The sequence below is a fragment of the Scyliorhinus torazame genome, chromosome 27 (genome assembly GCF_047496885.1).
Source record: "Scyliorhinus torazame isolate Kashiwa2021f chromosome 27, sScyTor2.1, whole genome shotgun sequence".
NCBI lineage: Eukaryota > Metazoa > Chordata > Chondrichthyes > Carcharhiniformes > Scyliorhinidae > Scyliorhinus > Scyliorhinus torazame.
In genome coordinates, this window is record NC_092733.1 from 24,664,593 (window position 1) to 24,685,256 (window position 20,664).

Below are 20,664 nucleotides of genomic sequence, written 5' to 3' on the forward strand. Positions count from 1 at the left end.
CCAGGAAGATAGACAGAAGGTTGGCACGGGTGCAGGGCACAGTTCAGTTATGGGGGCTAGGGCACATGTATATAACTTTTCAAATTAAACACATTTTACCACAGATGAAAGCTGCCTCTGTGCTCTGTCTGATGTGTGCGGGGGTGGGGCGGGAAGTGAGTGCCACTGTGGGTGAGGGGTGATGGAACATTGCGCTCTGGTGGGTGTGCCGTGCAGCCCTCAATCCCCCCCCCCCCAATCCACCCCCCCCCCCCCCCCCCCCTAACGATGTGGAGCTCAGAGCTCATCGCCGAGCGGGCTGTCATCGTCCTCCATTCCTGGACCAGACCTGCTGTCACTGGCAATGCTGTGCACTCACCTCATTGTGCCGCAGGTGGATGTGTAATGGAAGGGTGGTGTGCATGCTGGTGATGCGGTGGTGTGGGAGGTATGGTTGGTCGGTGGTGGGGGAGGTGAGTATGTTTGGTGTGGGGGAGGTGAGTCACATTGGTGTTGTGGGAGGTGAGGGTGGTCGGTGGTGAGGTGGTGCCGTATTGTGGTGCCCATGCCCCTGCTCAGCAAACCGCCCCCCCCAGTTGGTGAAATGTGCGGCGATTAAATCGTCCTGTGCTCGCTGGCTCTGCCGGTGGCGTAGTACAGCCTCCCATCCATGTCCAGCCCCCATGTCCCGCACATTGTCCCCCTCCCCCTCCTCCTCCTCGCCATGTGTCCCTCTAACATGCCGGGGATGTATTGCGCCAGAATGAATGAGTCATGCACACTGCCTGGGTACCGGGCACAGACGTGCAGTACCTTCATCTGGTGATCACAGACCACCTGTGCATTCATGGAGTGATACCCCTTCCTGTTCATGAACATCGGCCTGTTATCCGCTGGTGGCCGCAGGGCGACGTGCACCCCATCAATTACCCCCTGAACCAGGGGTATCCTGGCGACAGCAGCGAACCCCGCTGCCCGGGCATCCTGGTGGGCGCGGTCCACAGGGAACTGTATGTAGCGGTCCGCGATGGCATACAGGGCATCTGTCACGTCACGGACGCACCGATGCCTGGGAGATGCCAGACAGGTCTCCACTCGGCGACTGGAATGATCCCGTGGCATAGAAGTTTAGTGCGACAGTCACCTTGACGACCACCGGAGAGGGTGTCCTCCCCCTGTCCCACGCGGTGCCAGGTGTGCCATCATATGGCAGATATGGCCGACGGTTTCCCGGCTCATCCGCAGTTTCCTCCTCCATGCCTGTCCGGGGGTTCCTGGCAGGACATGTGGCGTCGGTATACATGAGGCCTCATAAGGCGCGTCCATGGCACCACCTCCTCCTCTCCCTTCCCCTCCTCCTCGGCGTCCTCGTCCTTTGGCTCCTCCTCGCCTTGTTCCTCCTCCTCGGCCTGTCTCGTTGCTAGATGTAGCGCACAAAGACTCCGTGAGACGAATAGAGTGAAGTCGATGAGGCTTTATTAAGCGTGTCTGTTCCCCAGCAGCCCGATAGTAAACTGGCATGCGGGGGAAGACACCGGCTTCTTATATTCCGCCTTCAGGGCGGAGCTTGAGGTCAACGGCCAACCAGGACCCGGGATCTGTCAGCCAATGACATTAGGGCTTCCAGTCCCACATGACCCCCAATACATACTACCACATTCACCCCTTGTCAAAATTGAACCCGGCGGGGTGATGCTTCGTATGGTGGTAAGGGTTCACAGGGCTGGTCCTGGGAGGATAGAACAGTTACATGGTAGTACAGTATTGGACAGCTTCGTCCTGTTACAACTATTTACAGAGGGTATAGGAAAAACAAAATGTTCATTGAACAGTCCATCTTTGTTTTACATCGACGCCACGAGTCGGTCGGGCGGTCTGGTCGTCCGTGTCGATCGCCTCGGCCCCGGCGGTGGTGGTGGTGCTTGTACCAGTGTTGTCGCCTCCGGGAGCCGCACGGTTTCAGCTGTCGGTGCAAAGGGGAGGGGAACTTATCCTCCTGGGAAGGGGGCGGTCGCGGGGTGCGGCGGTGGCAGGAAGGGGGGCGGTTGGGTTGATGGTGTCGGGGGGGTGTGCGTGGTGCCGGCGGGCGCCAGATCCCGCAGGGAGACTGTGTCCTGTCGGCCGTCGGGGTACTCCACGTAGGCGTACTGGGGGTTTGCGTGGAGGAGGTGAACCCTTTCGACCAACGGGTCCGCCTTATGTGCCCGCACATGCTTTCGGAGCAGGATGGGTCCTGGGGCCGCCAGCCAGGTCGGCAGCGACGTTCCAGAGGAGGACCTCCTAGGGAAGACAAGGAGACGCTCGTGCGGCGTTTGATTAGTGCTTGTACATAATAACGACCGGATGGAATGGAGAGCGTCCGGGAGGACCTCCTGCCACCGTGAAACTGGGAGATCCCTGGACCGTAGGGCCAGTAGGACGGCCTTCCAGACCGTGCCGTTCTCCCTTTCTACTTGCCCGTTACCCCGGGGGTTGTAGCTGGTCGTCCTGCTTGAGGCTATGCCCTTGCTGAGCAGGAACTGGCGCAGCTCGTCACTCATGAAAGAGGACCCCCTGTCGCTGTGGACGTATGCGGGGTAACCGAACAGCGTGAAGATGCTGTTCAGGGCTTTAATGACTGTGGCCGCGGTCATGTCGGAGCAGGGAATGGCAAAAGGGAAGCGGGAGTATTCGTCCACTACATTAAGGAAATATGCGTTGCGGTCGGTGGAAGGGAGGGGCCCTTTGAAATCGAGACTGAGGCGTTCAAAGGGGCGGGAAGCCTTAATCAGGTGCGCTCCATCTGGCCTGAAAAAATGCGGCTTGCATTCCGCGCAGATGTGGCAGTCCCTTATGACTGTACGGACCTCTTCTAAAGAGTATGGGAGATTGCGGGACTTGATGAAGTGGTAAAAGCGAGTGACCCCCGGGTGGCAGAGGTCCTCGTGGAGGGTTTGGAGGCGGTTAATTTGTGCGTTGGCACATGTGCCGCGGGATAGGGCATCGGACGGCTCGTTCAGCTTTCCGGGCCGGTACAAGATCTTATAGTTAAAGGTGGAGAGCTCGATCCTCCACCTTAAGATCTTGTCATTTTTAATCTTGCCCCGCTGTGCATTATCGAACATGAAGGCTACCGACCGTTGGTCAGTGAGGAGAGTGAATCTCCTGCCGGCCAGGTAATGCCTCCAATGTCGCACAGCTTCCACTATGGCTTGGGCTTCCTTTTCCACTGAGGAGTGGCGGATTTCTGAGGCGTGGAGGGTTCGGGAGAAGAAGGCCACGGGTCTGCCTGCTTGGTTAAGGGTAGCCGCTAGAGCTACGTCGGAGGCGTCGCTCTCGACCTGGAAAGGGAGGGACTCGTCGATGGCGCGCATCGTGGCCTTTGCGATGTCCACTTTGATGCGGCTGAAGGCCTGGCAAGCCTCTGTCGACAGAGGGAAGGTCATGGTCTGTATTAGGGGGCGGGCCTTGTCTGCGTACTGGGGGACCCACTGGGCGTAGTACGAAAAGAACCCCAGGCAGCGTTTCAGGGCTTTTGGGCAGTGCGGGAGGGGAAATTCCATGAGTGCGCGCATACGTTCGGGGTCGGGGCCTATTATCCCATTGCGCACTATGTAGCCCAGAATGGCTAGCCGATCGGTGCTAAAAACGCACTTGTCCTCGTTGTACGTGAGGTTCAAGGCTTTGGCGGTCTGGAGGAATTTTTGGAGGTTGGCGTCGTGGTCCTGCTGATCGTGGCCGCAGATGGTTACATTGTCGAGGTACGGGAACGTGGCCCGTAACCCATGTTGATCAACCATTCGGTCCATCTCCCGTTGGAAGACCGAGACCCCGTTTGTGACGCCAAAAGGGACCCGTAGGAAATGGTATAATCGCCCGTCTGCCTCGAAGGCTGTGTACTTGCGGTCACTTGGGCGGATGGGGAGCTGATGGTAGGCGGACTTGAGGCCACGGTGGAGAAGACTTTATACTGGGCAATCCGATTGACCATGTCGGATATGCGGGGGAGAGGGTACGCGTCTAGTTGTGTGTACCTGTTGATGGTCTGGCTATAGTCAATGACCATCCTTTGTTTCTCCCCTGTCTTCACTACTACCACCTGCGCTCTCCAGGGACTATTGCTGGCCTGGATTATGCCCTCCTTTAGTAGCCGCTGGACTTCGGACCGAATGAAGGTCCGGTCCTGGGCGCTGTACCGTCTGCTCCTAGTGGCGACGGGTTTGCAATCCGGGGTGAGGTTCGCAAACAAGGACGGGGGTTGCACCTTGAGGGTAGCGAGGCCGCAGATAGTGAGTGGGGCTATGGGGCCGCCGAATTTAAACGTAAGGCTCTGTAGGTTGCATTGGAAATCTAATCCCAGCAAGGTGGGGGCACAGGGTTGGGGAAGGACGTTAAGTTTGTAGTTTTTGAATTCCCTCCCCTGTACCGTTAGGGTAACTATGCAGAATCCCTGGATCTGTACGGAGTGGGATCCTGCAGCTAGGCAAATCTTTTGTGCGCTGGGGTAGGTAGTTAAGGAACAGCGTCTTACCGTGTCGGGGTGTATAAAACTTTCCGTGCTCCCGGAGTCGGCTAGGCATGGCGTCTCGTGGCCGTTAATTAGGACCGTTGTCGTCGTCGTCTGGAGAGTCCGGGGCCGAGCCTGATCGAGCGTAACCGAAGCGAGCCGTGGTTGTAGTAGTGGGGTGGGGTCCGTTGTTGCCGTCCAAGATGGCGTCGGGGATGGACAAAATGGCTGCACCCATACATCGCACGTGGCTGAGGGGTCACAAGATGGCGTCGGGGGTGGACAAAATGGCCGCCCCCATGCGTCGTACAGGTCGGGGGCGGTCCAAGATGGCGGCGCCCCTCCTCTCCTCGTGGTGTTCGGGATCCAAAATGGCGGCATCTGCGGGTCGCACATGGTGTGCTGGGGGGTCTAGGGAGCGCGAGGACCGCGCGGAGTTCCTTCACTGCGAGCGCCAGGGCCGCGGGCGCTAGGACCACGCGGAGCTCCCTCACTGCGAGCGCCAGGGCCGCGGGCGCTAGGACCGCGCGGAGCTCCCTCGCCGGGGACAGCGGTGGTCGGGGCCCAAGCCGGCGGCGCCGGCGGGTCAGGCGCGGGGCCGCGAGCGCAAGGAGCGCGAGGAGCTCCCTCACCGGGGACAGCGGCGGTTGGGGCCCAGGTAGGCGGCGCCGGCGGGTCAGGCGTGGGGCGCGGGACGGGGGTGAGGGTGGCGTTCGGGACGCAAAAGACCCCTTCCTCTCCGTGGAGAGTGTTGGCCGGCACCCAAATCGGGAGCGCCGGCGGCGGGTCGTACATGGACTGCGGGGAGGGGGGTTGGGGAGCGTAGGCGGTGTGCAGGGCTCCCAGTTCTCCCGGGACCGCGGTGGTCGGGACCCAAAATGGCCGCGTCTGCGGGTCGCACATGACGTGCTGGGGGGGGTTGGGAGGCATAGACTGCCTGTAGGGCTCCCTGTGGCCCCGGGACGGCGGCGACCTCGCGGCATCGGCACACCACCGCATAGTGACCCTTTTTCCCGCAGCTCTTGCAGATTGCTGCGCGGGCCGGACAGCGCTGTCGGGGGTGCTTCGCCTGGCCGCAGAAATAACAGCGGGCGCCCCCGGTGCGACTCGGCGTTTGGACTGCGCAAGCCTGTAGGGTGTGCGGGGGGGGAGGTTTGCCGCGATGGGTACGTACGGGGCCTAATGGCCTGCCGCGCGGTCGGGGCCGCAGGCGCGGGTAGCGCGGCGTAGAACTCGTCCATCGATTCTCCGGGAGCTTGCCGTCTCGTCGCGAGCTGGTAGCGAGCGTAGATTTGGTTAACTGGGCGAACGTAGAGACTTCTCAGTGCTCCGAACGCCGTCTGGAAATCGTCGGTGTCTTCAATGAGGGTGAAAATCTCCGTGCTCACCCTCGAGTGCAGGACCTGCAGTTTTTGTTCGTCTGAGACCCGGCCGGTGGTCGGTCTGAGATAGGCCTCGAAGCAAGTCTGCCAGTGTTTGAAGGCTGCTGCCGCCTTCACTGTGTGGGGGCTGATCCTCAGGCATTCTGGAATGATCCTGAGCTCCATAGGCCTTTTTAGGCACGCTTAATAAATTGTAGCGCACAAAGACTCCATGAGACGAATATAGTGAAGTCGATGAGGCTTTATTAAGCGTGTCTGTTCCCCAGCAGCCCGATAGTAAACTGGCCTGCGGGGGAAGGCACCGGCTTCTTATACTTCGCCTTCAGGGCGGAGCTTGAGGTCAACGGCCAACCAGGACCCGGGATCTGTCAGCCAATGACATTAGGGCTTCCAGTCCCACATGACCCCCAATACATACTACCACACTAGACCTGTTCGAAGTCTATCCCATTTGGAGTCTAACACAATGGAGGGGATCCTCAATGTGAAGATGGGACTTCATCTCTACAAGAAATGTTTGGTGGTCACGCCTACCGATACTGTCATGGACAGACGCAGATATTTTGCGAGGATGAGCTCAAGTATGTTTTTCCCTCCCCACTTGCCTCAGACTCAATTTAGCAATTACGTCCTTTACCAGCCAGCCAGCCAGTCCGATCAGTACTGTTGCTACTGAGCCACTCTTGGTGATGGGCATTGATGTCCCGCACCCAGAGTACATTTTTTTCCCCTTGCCACCCTCAGTGCTTCCTCCAAGTGGTATTCAACATGGAGGAGTACCGAACAATCAGCTGGTGGGTGGGTGGGGGAGGTGCGGTGGTGGTACACAGGACGTTGTAAACATCAAGCGGTTTCCTTGCTCATGTCTGGCCTGATACCAGGAGAATTCATGGGGTCCAGAGTCAAATTTGAGGAGTGTGACTTGCACTGTCACCAACTCTGCTGGGTCTGTACTGCGGGTGGGACAGGACATACCCATGGATGGTCATGGCGGTGTCTGTGTATGATTTCTTGTCTTGTGGAAAATGATGTCAGGTTATTGCTTTGCTAGTCTGTGAAACAGCACAAGCCCCCAGATGTTAGTCTGGAGGAATTTGCATGGTGGACAGGGCTGAGTTTGGCATTGTCCTTTCTGGCACCTAGTTCCATGCTGGGTGGTTTATCCTGTTTCATTCCGTATCCAATTTTCTGTAGCCTGTTTGATACACCTGGTTTCAGAAGGCATTTAAGAGTCAAACACATTACTTTGGATCTGGAGTCCCGTAGAGGCCAGACCAACTGTGGACAGCAGCTTTCCTTCCCTTGGTGAACCAGATACGTTTTGATGTCAATTCTTTTTTCGTAGTCATCTTAAGGCTTTTTATTCCAGATTTTTATTGGATTCAAATTCTACCTCTACCTTGGTGGGATTCGAACCCAGGTCCCAAGAGCACTCACCTGGGTCGCTGGATTACTATTCCAGTGATAATACCACCCCCATGGATACCAATGATAAAAATGTACCTTAGTTCATGGGAATTCCAGAGTCCAGAAAGACAAGGTTCAGAGGGGATTTTCTTCATGTCAGAGTTCATTTCAGGTGAGTTCCCATTTGGAGACAACAGCACGAAAATCCTCGAAAGGGAGTAAGGATGCAGCGTGGTGAGGTTTTGGTACACAGATTGTTTGGCATGGCAATGTTTGGAGGCTTTTGAAATAAAATGGAACTCGAGCAGTAGAGAGTTGGCAGATGGTTGCTTGGTTAGTCGCGATCCCCCGTTTCTATTCTTTCCAGGTTGATCGCAATCAGCAAACTGATTTGTGAGTTTGCTTACACATGTAACATTGAAACAATTCAAACGGGGTTATGTGATGTGGCCCATTAATCAGTTCATTGCAGCTTCATAAGAGTTTCTGTGCTTCTGACCAAAAATCCATTATTTTCTATAGGAGTGAAATGGAGGCTGTTAACAGATCTTCTGAGGTAGCAATGTTTGGATGTCTCCATCTTTGTTATTCGCCCAGCTGGAGGAAACATTTGTCTGTTAGCCTTCTGGTTTTGTAATTAGAAGGTGGCCTTACAATGGGGCACAAGGTGGCCTTACAATGGGGCACAAGGTGGCCTTACAATGGGGCACAAGGTGGCCTTACAATGGGGCACAAGGTGGCCTTACAATGGGGCACAAGGACGAGAGTGGAACTCTCCTGCTCTTGTGACCTTTGTTGAAACTTTCCAGAACAGATGGCCAATCCTGTGAGTCATGTGACCTGCAGTAGCTATCTTTTGGTTCAGCAAAAGTCCATTTTAAAATAGCAAAAACAAAATAAAGTTTTGATGTATACAATTTTGATTCTTTTCATGTCTTATTGTCATGACAAAACCATGAAATTTGGGAGATTGGGGGTGTGGAATCTTATGACAGATGTGGTCAAAGCTTGATTGTCCACCCGTTTTCTATGAATATGAAGTGTATCCTATTCTTACGTATTTCTGGAGTACTAAAATATTTACAATTTTCCTTTGTTCGCAATGGCTGAGCTCTCTCATCGCTTGGTGAACTTCTATATCTCTGGACCATTTCAGTCTTCTGCCATCTCCACCACAGAAGAAGGCATTTGGCCCACTGTGCCTGCTTCTGCAGCACTCTAATTCCACGTTAGATTCTGACATCTTTGTATTTTTGAACAATTCTTTTTTTTTTTCAGTTTTCCAATTAAGGGGCAATTTAACGTGGCCAATCCACCTGCCCTGAACACCTTTTGTGTTGTGGGGTTGAGACCCACGCAGACACGGAGAGAATGTGCAAACTCCACAACGACAGTGACCCAGGGCTGGGATCGAACCCGGGTCCTCAGCGCCGTGAGGCAGCAGTGCTAACCACTGCACAACTATGTCACCCATCTTTGCATTTTAAGTGCAATCTGAGAGTTTTATTAATCTTCCCAGTAACTCAAGGGTTGGATGCATGGAAATCCACTTTGTAAAATGTGACTAATTTGTATTTCCAGTGAGGAGATTCACGGAGAGTACTTCTCAGGGTTCGGTTGAAGGCCCCATGGGATACAGTGCCCATTGCAATGAATGGAGGGGGCGCACTCATCTCTCTCACTCTGCGTAGTCCCATTGGGAGAAACCAGTGCGGAATTCTCCAGCCGGTCGCTGGCGGCGGGATTCTCTGTTGCCATTGGCAGTGCAACCCTGCTCCCGGGTTCCCCGGCAGCGTGGGAATGGGGAGGCTTCGATAGGAAATCCTACTGACAATGGACGGGAGCGCAGAATCCTGCCACTAATGAATGATGTAGCCAGATTCTCCTTCCTCTCTAGCTGCAGTAGCGAGGCACACTCGCAACAGCGAATCCCGGCCCTGATGTCTGGAGAGTGCGTGACCTCATCGGTATTGGCTGATTACCACTTTCCTGGTGTAGATATTTTGATTATGTCTATTGACAACAATTAATGGACAACTGTGTAAGTTCCTCAAAGATACAGATGTTTCCTGTATTTTATCAAGATTAGTCAAATCACATATTGCTCCCGAATGGATTGAACTTCATTAAATTAATGCTGGAGAAATGAATCCCACTTTATCCTTGAAGAATGTTTATCAAGGTTTTACATTTTAGGGAAGAACGCAACAAGTTACAAAATAATACATTGCTGTAAGCAAGGATGAAAATAAAAGCTTAAAATACATCAGTAAGGAGATAAACGGGAGAACGGTATCACAACCTGCCAGGTAAAATCATTAGATGTAACTAGATACCGAATAGTCGCATCAGAAATAATAATAATCTTTATTGTCACAAGTAGGCTTACATTAACACTGCAGTGAAGTTACTGTGAAAAGCCCCTAGTCGCCACACTCCGGCACCTGTTCGGGTACACAGAGCGAGAATTCTGAATGTCTAAATTACCTAATAGCACGTCTTTCGGGATTTGTGGGTGGAAACCGGAGCACCCGGAGGAAACCCACGCAGACACGGGGAGAACGTGCAGACTCCGCACAGACAGTGATCCAAGCCGGGAATCGAACCTGGGACCCTGGTGCTGTGAAGCCAGAGTGCTAACCGCTATGCTACCGTGTCGCCCCCACCGAGGATGAAACAGGGTGAGACCATAACAAATATGGCAAAGTGGTGCACACCCTCCCGCACTGTACAAGCCGCAATCATCACGAGAGATCAGGATCAATTTCCCGCGTCACGATCTGGTTGGGCACCAATAAACATCTCCCTCAACTCTAGCAGCACCAAAGGCACCAACGACCCATCACAGCGTCCTTGCTTCATACACCACACCCATCTATAGCAATGAAGGAGCCAAGGGTGAATTCATCATACCCCCCCCTTTACAAAAATAAAACAAATACGTCAGAACCCCAGTTCGATGGGGAGTTACATACAGACCAGGCAGCTTAACCTTAATCCCAGACAGAACTAACATCATTCCATATAATTGTGCAGAGAGGACCGGCAGCAACATGTTTGGATTAAGATCAAACCTTAAGTCCCTTCCAAAAGTGAAAAAGGAGGAAGGACTAGATCTACTTAAACCAGTCCATAGGATAACAAGGGATCAGGATCCACCCCAGACCCCATAATTCCGTGGCCCCCGCAGGGGGCAGCACGGCAGCACAGTGGTTAGCACAGTTGCTTCACAGCTCCAGGGTCTCAGGTTCGATTCCTGGATTGGGTCACTGTCTGTGCGGAGTCTGCACGTTCTCCCCGTGTGTGCGTGGGTTTCCTCCGGGTGCTCCGGTTTCCTCCCACAATCCAAAGATGTGCAGGTTAGGTGGATTGGCCTTGATAAATTGCCCTTAGTGTCCAAAAAGGTGAGCTGGGGTTACTGGGTTATGGGGATAGGGTGGAGGCGCGGGCTTGGGTAGGGTGCTCTTTCCAAAAGCCGGTGCAGACTAGATGGGCCGAATGGCCTCCTTCTGTACTGTAAATTCTATGATCTATGATTGTATGAGAGCCTACCGAGAACACGCCACTCAATCAAATGATAACTTGTCCCACTCCTCTGCGGGACAACAGGATATCCACCAGAGCACACGTCCCAGACCATCCCCAGGCCCCTGTGCACCAGAGAAGCAAAATCCAGGCTCCCGAGATGCCCGCAAAAAACATCTTCGACCTGCAAAGATGGAACACACTCCTGTCATGATATTTAGATCAGTATATCATGGTGCAATCACACACACACTGATGGACATGTAGTAGGACCAACCAACACACACACAACATCGCAGCCAATCACCAGTGAGAGCACACGCACTATAAAAACAGGGGACACGACAGTTCCCGGTCATCCCAGCAGCAGCCAGCTCAGAGCACCGAGCTCAGAGCCTGCCACTCAGACATTCACCATGTGCTGAGTGCCTCACCCAGATAGTGATAGGACAGGGTCCACAGATTAGATGGTAATAGAACATAGAAAAATACAGCACAGAACAGGCCCTTCGGCCCACGATGTTGTGCCGAACCTTTGTCCTAGATTAATCATAGATTATCATTGAATTTACAGTGCAGAAGGAGGCCATTCGGCCCATTGAGTCTGCACCGGCTCTTGGAAAGAGCACCCCACCCAAAGACAACACCTCCACCCAACACTAAGGGTAATGCATGTACCCAAGTTAGCAGTGTGCTGTTACAGTTGAGTAGTTAATAAAATTGAGTTACACCATCTCCAGCCGTGTTGGATCGTTTGTACACCAGAACAGCCAACACGACAACTCCCACTGTCCCTCCCGGGGAGAGTGCAGATGATCAAAATGAACGTTCTGCCAAGGTACTTCTTCCTACTTAGATCCATCCAGATCTATAGCCCCAAAGCATTTTTCAACTCGCTGGACAAATTAATCATGGCGCTCCCAAACCGACAATACTACCACTGGGCGGCGACAGCGGAAAGAGTAATTTGATGGATTAAGGAGCCAGAAGCTGAGTGAGTGCGCGTGGCGGAGGTCTCCTGCAGGATAGGTTGTGCTCTATCGAATCTGATGCACCCAGCCTCGAAATCAAGATTACCAAAGTATGGCAGCCAAGCTAAATCGGGGCTCGCCGCCCACTTCGCGCCAGGGACTCGGTTCAGGGACATAGCCCGCCCAGCTCCCATCTCCCGATCCATCAGGATAGACGACACACCGCGCAGCAGGATTAAAATTTTTTTTTAGAGTACCTAATTAATTTATTCTAATTAAGGGGCAATTTAGCGTGGCCAATCCACCGAGCCTGCACATCTTTTTGGGTTGTGGGGGCGAAACCCTCGCAAACACGGGGAGAATGTGCAAACTCCACACGGACAGTGACCCAGAGCCGGGATCGAACCTGGGACCTCAGCGCAAGTGAGGCAGCAATGCTAACCCACTGTGCCACCGTGCTGCCCCACGCAGCAGGATTTTGACGACACTGAGACTGTCCCTTACCGGGGGAGGTGCTGACTTGAGTGCAAGAACTCTCTCATAACCTCCACCGCTCTCCCTAAGGTAGCCCGCAATTCTACAAAATGAGTTCTAACGGCCTGCATCGCGGAGCCGAGTTCCTCAACCAAGACAGAGTTTCCAATGGTGGCCACCGCCCAGATGCACACAGCCCTGCCGAGGCGAGTGCCGGCTCAGCAGCAACTGTACCACAGCAAGCTGGGCCCACCCCAGCCCCACTTCGACTGTCACATACAAACGAGAATCTTTACAATTTATCTTGGCTCTTCTTTGCAAAATCACCAATCGGGAGCCTCCAGGGGCGTAGCACAAGCCATGCATCCCAGGGAAAAGGAAATACCAAATATGCACCAGCATAAAATAAAATGTAACAACTCCGCTCCCTAACTGGGAAACTCGTACTCCACGGGTCCTCTTTCAGGCCAGCCCCGCTTTCTGCTCCCCCATCATGCAGTGAAGCTTCCCACCCCCCCCCCCCCCCCCCCCCCCCCCACCCCCCGATTGGCAAGGATCCCCCTGGAAGTGCCAAGCTGGCACCCGGGCACCATGGCACTGACAGCGTGGCACTCGAGAGATTGAGAGAGGGTAAGGTTGGAATCATGCCGAGGAGAAAGGTGCCTACTCTGTTCCCTGTTCAGATGGAATACTAATAAACAAGTGTGAAGCAGATACCAGAGAATGTCTACAGTCTGTCTCAAAACAAAGTCCCACGCTTAAGAGTCCATCGAAGGACCATCCCAGAACAAACAATACACAGAGGGTAGTGGGTGCCTGGAACTCGCTGCCGGAGGAGGTGGTGGAAGCAGGGACGATAGTGACATTTAAGGGGCATCTTGACAAATACATGAATAGGATGGGAATAGAGGGATACGGACCCAGGAAGTGTAGAAGATTGTAGTTTAGTCGGGCAGCATGGTCGGCACGGGCTTGGAGGGCCGAAGGGCCTGTTCCTGTGCTGTACTTTTCTTTGTTCTTTGTTCTTTAATAGACTTTCTCCATTAGGCCGAGTGTTTAATGCTCAAACCACAAAGGATTAAATTCCATTCAGCATCATTGACACAAAACCCATCATTGTTGCTGCTCTTTTTATTCATTCCCCTAAATACTTAATCTGTTATGGCCCTTAACTTCCCCAGAGTGGGAAACTCGATGGACTTTGCTGGGATTCTGAAGACTCTGTCTCGATCAACCTTCCCCACTCAGGTGAGACGAGTTTTCGGCAGGGCCGGGGGATGGGGAATCGGGACACGTTTTGCGGGGGGGGGGGGGCGGGGGGGGAGGTCGGGTGGCGTCAGGTTGGGTTGGCCAGGGTCAGGTCAGGAGGATGAACGAGTTGGTGGTGGGGGGTGGTTTTCTGAAGCCCCTGGGGAATTGTGTGTGTGGTGGGTGGTCCGTGCGAGGCTGGGTCTTGGTTTCCTAAATAGTTACTTTGGAATTAGAAGTGAATTTGTTCCTCAAACTCTTCCAGAGTTCCCATCAGGGTAAAACTGGCAGAACCGTCCAAAGTTACCGATTTATGTCCATTCTGACTGATGGCTCTCAGTGTTGTCAGTTTGTACTTCTTGGTTCCTCATGTGGGAACTTCCTGGAGGGATTCTCCAGCGTATCACTGGCGTACTGCCTAAATGCAACGCTGGGTTATCAGGAAGTTCTGGAATTGTGTTGTTTACAGCAAGTGCGGGACCACTATTAAACATATATAGCAGACAATCCAAATGCTTTTTTTGTGGTGGTGACAAGACATTATGAACTCGTACCAGGGCAGAAATTCAGGTGTATCACAGTGGCACAGTGGTTAGCACTGCTGCCTCACAGTGCCGGAGACCTGGGTTTGATCCTGGCCTTGGGTGATTGTCTGTGGGAAGTTTGCACGTTCTCCCCATGCCTGCGTGGGTTTCCTCCGGGTGCTCCGGTTCCCTCCACAGTCTAAAGATATTCAGGTTAGGTGGAATGGCCATGATCGATGTGTGGAGTTACGGGTATAGGGCGGGGAATGGGCTGAGGAAGAGTGCTCTTTTGAGAGTCGGTGCAGAGACAATGACCGAAAGGCCTCCTCCTGCACTCCAGCGAGTCTATGAAATCTCCAGGGAATGAGGAATATAAGTCACTTATTTGAATCTATCTTCATTTTAATAAATTAGTAATGCACTGTACAGATGCATTTATAATCCAATAACCGCACTGAATCCACAGCACGGATATCAGCCCATCTGATCTGCAGTGATATACGTGCACTGCACAAGCCTCCCCCACACTCTATAACGTTTTGGCATCATATCTCTACTCCCCTGTCATGCCTGCAACGATCTTCCTCTTTAATACATTACTAAAGTAATTAAAGCACCATGGTCCGAAATGACTGGATGCTGCTTTCCCCTTTGAGGGGGAGAGCTGATTGGTGATGGTTAACCTAAGGATCACCACACCTCAGGCAAGGGGCCTTTATGAATAACCTCAGCCAGTACGGCAATTGAACCCCCGCTGATGGCCTCGTTCTGCATCACGCACCAGCTGTCCAGCCACCGCACTCCCCCCCCCCCCCCCCCCCCCCCCCCCAAAAAAAAACATTGACTCAGTATATTTTCAGCAAGTTCCTCATTCTTTCTGTTTACACTTCAAGGCTTCAGCAGCTACATTTTCTGAGTTAACAGTGTCCATTCCCAGGCCCATTTGCTCCTCCACCCCATTCAGTTCATTGCCTTCCAAGAGGTTAGAGGCTTTCCCAGGCCTCGCGGCACACAAGGCAGACAGATCACGTGCTTATGTCTGTTTCCACAGCTAGTTTTTCCTGGAGCAGGTCGCTAACAAGCTTGAGCTTGAGGGGCACCTCTCCACATCAAGTACAGTTCATCAGGAATCTCACCCCCGGACAGAGACGCATTGGAGAGAATTTCAGGTTGATAGTCAACCTGTTTGGCCACAGTGTGACCGCACCTTCTGTGGCCATCAGGTCCTGGAGCGGGGACTCGTGCCCAGAGCTTCTGACCTAGAGGCTGTTGTGCTACCTGCTGGACCACAAGAGAGCAACGACCTCCTTAAATCTCTTCGCTAAATGAACCACCTTACATTTCATTGAATTTCACTCTGAAAGTGTAAGGGTGGGATTTTCCGTTGTTTTGGGCCAAGTGATGGCTTTTTCCCCGTCATATTTTCCAACACTTTGCTGAGAAAAATAAGGAGGCGGGTCAGCAACAGCGGCTCTCAAACGAACACTCTGACCAAAAAAAAGAACCCTTGCCAGAACACGGGACATATTATGGGGCCAGCCCCTCCCCAAAGCATGTGGGACAGTCCCTCCCCCATTGGCACAGAGGGTCAAGCCCCTCTGGCATGACCCTCTCCCCTCTGGGGACTGTACTTACCCGTGTGCCCCCGGCAGATTCTGTCCGCCAGTGGAAATCCCGGTGGCTTGAAAACAGTTTTGGGACTCCCCCTCAATTCTCCGCTGCCACTCTAACCCATCGAAAATCGTGGTAGAAAGTCATCCGCCGAGTTTTACTGCTATCTGGTATTCATTTTGTTTCAGATATATATCCGAGAGTAAGAAAGGAAGAGAAAGTAGTCTCCATGTATCACTCACCAACGCAGCTCATGTTCCGTGCATGATAGAATCCAGTTCCACATTGTTTGCCCTCTGGACTCCATCCATTGACAAAATAGATCACTGGGAGTAAAATAAAAATTTACATGTTTGAGGAAAATATTCATTCGAAATCCAGTTCAACCATCACTTCTCTTCTTGCTGATCTATCATCTCGTGTTCAAATCAATCCAAAACATCACCACTCCTTATCTCCCTAAACTCCTTCAACCCGACAGACCCGCAATGTCTCCGATCCTCCAACACATACTGATTGTGCATCTCTATGTCCCTACTGCCCTGGATTGCTGTGCCAAAAACAGTCTACGCCCTGAGCACTGGGATTCCCTCCCTAAACCACATCGCCCGTCTCTCCTGCTTTAACTTGGTTAATAGATCACTTGGTTGCATGGTGTACCGAAAACAACCTCTCTAAATGTCAAAAAGACCAAGGAACTGATCATCAACTTCAGGAAGCGTAGTTCGACGCCCCCCCCCGCATCTGCATCAATGGCTCCGAAGTGGAGATGGTCGCTAGCTTTAAGCTCCTGGGGGTCACCATCACCAGCAGTCTGTCCTGGTCCACTCATGTTCGTGCAATAGTCAAGAAAGCCCAGCAACGTCTCTACTTCCTACGGAAGCTAAAGAAATTCGGCATGTCTGCATCGACTGTCACAAACATCTACAGATATGCCATAGAGAGCATCCTATCCGGCCGCATCACAGCCTGGTATGGCAACTGCGCCGCCCAAGATGGCAAGAAACTGCAGAGTGTGGTGAACTCAGCCCAATGCATCTCACAAGCTTGTCACCCCCACATTGATTCTGTCTACACCTCCCACTGCCTCAGAAAGGCAGACAGCATTGTCAGAGACCCTTCCCACGCAGGCATTGCCTTCTTTCAGACCCTTCCATCAGGCAGAAGGTACAGAAGTCTGAAGACCCGCACATCCAGACATAGGAACAGCTTCTTCCTCACAGCTACTAGACTCCTCAACGACTCCCCCCTCGGACTGATCTGTTCCCTGTATAAACATTATTCACGACGCCTTATGCTGCTCTTGCTCATGTATTTGCTTTGTTTGGCCCCTTGTTCCGCACTGTAACCAATCACTGCTTGTCAATGTACTCTGTCGATTATTCTTTTTTTGTCTACTATGTATGTACTGTGTATGTTCCCTTGGCCGCAGAAAAATACTTTTCACTTCGGTACATGTGACAATAAATCAAATCAACACACGGCTTGAAGCCGACCACTTTGGCCAAACATTTAGTCACCCATCCTCTAAGTCTCCTTCTGTGCCTTGGTGTCAATTTTACTCTGTTTGCTTCCTTGTGAAGCACCTTGGGACATTTTTGAAACTTTTTGTGAGGGTCCCGAAGAATCCAGCACGGGTTTGTAGAATCAAAATAAATAACTTTATTTACAATTACATATAAACAACAGCGGCAGTACTCCACCACTGCTCGAACAAAGAACAAAGAAAAGTACAGCACAGGAACAGGCCCTTCGGCCCCCCAAGCCCGTGCCGACCATGCTGCCCGACTAAACTACAATCTTCCACACTTTCTGGGTCTGTATCCCTCTATACCCATCCTACTCATGTATTTGTCAAGATGCCCCTTAAATGTCACTATCGTCCCTGCTTCCACCACCTCCTCTGGCAGCGAGTTCAAGGCACCCACTACCCTCTGTGTAAAAAACTTGCCTCGTACATCTCCTCTAAACCTTGCCCCTCGCACCTTAAACCTATGCCCCCTAGTAATTGACCCCTCTATCCTGGGGGAAAGCCTCTGACTCTTCTCTGGCTGGTTCCACACTGGCCAGCTCTATTTATGCAGGTGACTCTGCTAATGATTTATCTGCCCCCTCATTGGGGAAGCTCATACTCACTAAGGATTGTGGGATTGCCATTAGTCCCCAGCCAGTAGTAATAATAATAATAATCACTTATTGTCACAAGTTGGCTTCAATGAAGTTACTGTGAAAAGCAGGTTATAACATCCCTCTCCCACAAAGTCCACGGAATCCACCAAAGACCTTGGCGAAGGAGGACATCGGACTCGTTTTGCCGCAGGCCAGACACAATTTGCATAAGGTGCTGGATCGGGCGGCGGGTAGCAAGAAGGAGAACGGCGCTTCCGCGATGAACGGCGAAACGGTTGTACATCTACGGGCCGTGGGCCTGAGGACTCCCCCTCAGAGGAGTCCTGTGTCTCCATCTCGGAGTCAGAGTCCACTGCCTCTGTCATCCCAGCGTCCCTATCTCTATGTGGTTCTGCAACGACCTGCGATGGCTTTGAGTGCGGCACCAGAGGAAGATCATGAGGATGATCCTCCACTGTGTCTGGTTTCTGCGGCTGTAGAAGTGAGCTCCGGGGGTGGCGAATCTTTGGAAGAGGTGGCCATCTGGACCAAATGTGGTCTGCATGCTTGCACTGGAGATGGCCCTGGGCTTGCACCTGGTAAGAGATAGGGCCCGTTCGGCGAAAGATAACGCCAGGGACCCTGGGCACCACCAGCAAAATTTCGAACGAACACCGGGTCACCAGGTGTAAACTGCCGAACCAGCTGATGCCGAGAAAGGCCATGCCTCTGCCGTTCTTGAGTGCGGCGTACTTTTGCGGCAATGTCCAGGAAAACCATGCCAAGGTGGGTGCGAAGTCTCTGGCCCATGAGGAGTTCCGCGGGAGCTACCCCAGTCACCGCATGTGGAGTGGTCCTATACGAAAAGAAAAAACGCACCAGTCTAGTGTCCATAGACCCGGAAGACTGTTTCTTTAGGACCACTGCGCACTCCGGCAACCCATTGGAAGCCACGTGGTATGGAGCGATGCGGATATGGCGTATGCCTTTCATCTTCATGAACCTCGCAAACTCCTCACTTGTGAAAGGAGTGCCGTTGTTTGTGATGAGCACCTCGGGGAGGCCATGCGTACTGAAAGACAAACACATCTTCTCGATCGTTGCACAGGACGTTGTGCCTACCATCTTATGCACCTCTAGCCATTTGGAGCGGGCATCGAGTAGTAAAAGGAACATGGATCCCTGAAAAGGGCCTGCGAAATCTGCATGCAAGCACACCCAAGGCCGCCCTGGCCATTCCCAGTGATGTAGGGGCGCAGCCGGTGGAAACTTCTGATGCTCCTGGCAAATGGAGCAGTTTTGGGCCACCTTCTCAATGTCGCCATCGAGGCCTGGCCACCAGACATAACTCCGGGCCGACATTTTCATTTTGGTCACACCCATTGTGCAAGTCCTTTAGTATCAGCTCCTGTCCTTTCTCTGGTGTCATGCGAGAGTGCCTTTAAGACATGGATGTTTAAGCAATGTACCTTTAAGAAAACAGTGATGTCATATAGTGGGTGGAGCTCAGCTCAGTTCACCATTTTGTAGTCTGTGTTTTGCAGGTTTTTAGTTTCAGTTTTGAAAGAGAGCTGCAGTTAGTTTAAAAAGTGCCTGGCTGGTTTTGCTGAGAGCAGTTTAAAAGTAGAAAGCCAGTTTGAGAAAGCAGCTTGGGTGTGTCTGTGTGTTTCCGAGAGTTTGCAGGAAGAAAGCAGGGTGCTGGAGTTGAAGTCAACCAAGCATAATATATCTGTGCCATTGTACAGAAAATATATATATCCTTTAACCTGATGTGATACTGTTTAAAGGTGTTAAGTCTCTTGGAAGTTTGAAGGAACATTTTAAGGAATTATTTAGTGTTGCAATATTTTCTGAGTTATCTTTGAAGTAAGGGGTGTTAAGAGATCCAATGTTTATTTAAGATGTTAAGTTGAGTTCATGGAATAAACAGTGTTTTGTGTTTAAAAACCCACGTGTCCATAATTGTAATCCCACACCGAGGGAAAAAGCCGTGTGCTCGGGAAAGCAACAAATCCATTAAAGGGAGAGGTTGGTTGAACTCCCTGATACATTTTGGGGTTCTGAAAAGCCTCGCCCATAACAATTGGGGGCTCGTCCGGGATAAAAGTCTATCTATTGTATTAGCCTTTGTGAACTTAAAGACAGTGAAGGATTGTTGCTTTTCCGGTGTGGTATTTTAGTTTAAATGGGGAGAGTGGTGTGAACAATGGCTCTTTCAGAGGCTCAGAAGTTTTTGGGGGTGGAGAATGTTACATGTAGTACCTTATGGACAGAAACGAAAAGCAGACTGTTAGATTTGGCAAGAACATTGCAGTTAACATTACCTGACAAAATGCGAAAATATGAGGTAATTATGACGGTGGTTAAGCATTTAAAGTTGCCTGAGATAGAGTTTGACTCAGTGGAAATGGCAAAAATTCAGTTGCAAATTAAACAAATGGAACATCGGAAAGAATTAAAGCGGCTAGAATATGAGAGTGAGAGAGAGGAAAAAGAAAGAGAAAGAGAGAGAGGAAAAAGAAAAGGCGAGAGAAGAAAGGAGAAAAGAAAGAATAGCCCTAGCAGAACAAAAAGATAAAGAGAGGGAGTTTGAACTTCAGAAAATGGCCATGAAATATGACAATCAGTTAAAATTGGCAGACGTAAAGGGAAACGTACAGTTGGATGATAGTGATGAGGATAGTGAGAAAGAGCGTCATAGTCGAAGATGTGGTGAGGATCTATTTAAATATGGTCAAGCATTGCCAAGGTTTGACGAGAAGGAAGTGGAAGCCTTTTTCATTTCATTTGAGAAGGTAGTTAAGCAAATGAAATGGCCACAGGACATGTGGGTGTTACTGATTCAAACAAAGCTGGTAGGTAGAGCTAGTGAAGTGTTTGCATCATTATCAGAGGAGGTATCTGGAACGTATGAGGAGGTGAAGAAATCCATCTTAAGTGCATTTGAG

At 51.7% G+C, this 20,664-nt stretch overlaps 1 protein-coding gene across 1 annotated transcript in view; it reads right to left on the reverse strand.

Annotated features, from left to right (window-relative positions):
* LOC140403312 (adhesion G protein-coupled receptor E2-like) overlaps positions 1–20,664 on the reverse strand; it is a 117,573-nt gene that overhangs the window by 87,916 nt on the left and 8,993 nt on the right. The window contains 1 exon segment of the mRNA XM_072491156.1: positions 15,850–15,933. Coding sequence (XP_072347257.1) covers positions 15,850–15,933 — 84 coding nt within the window.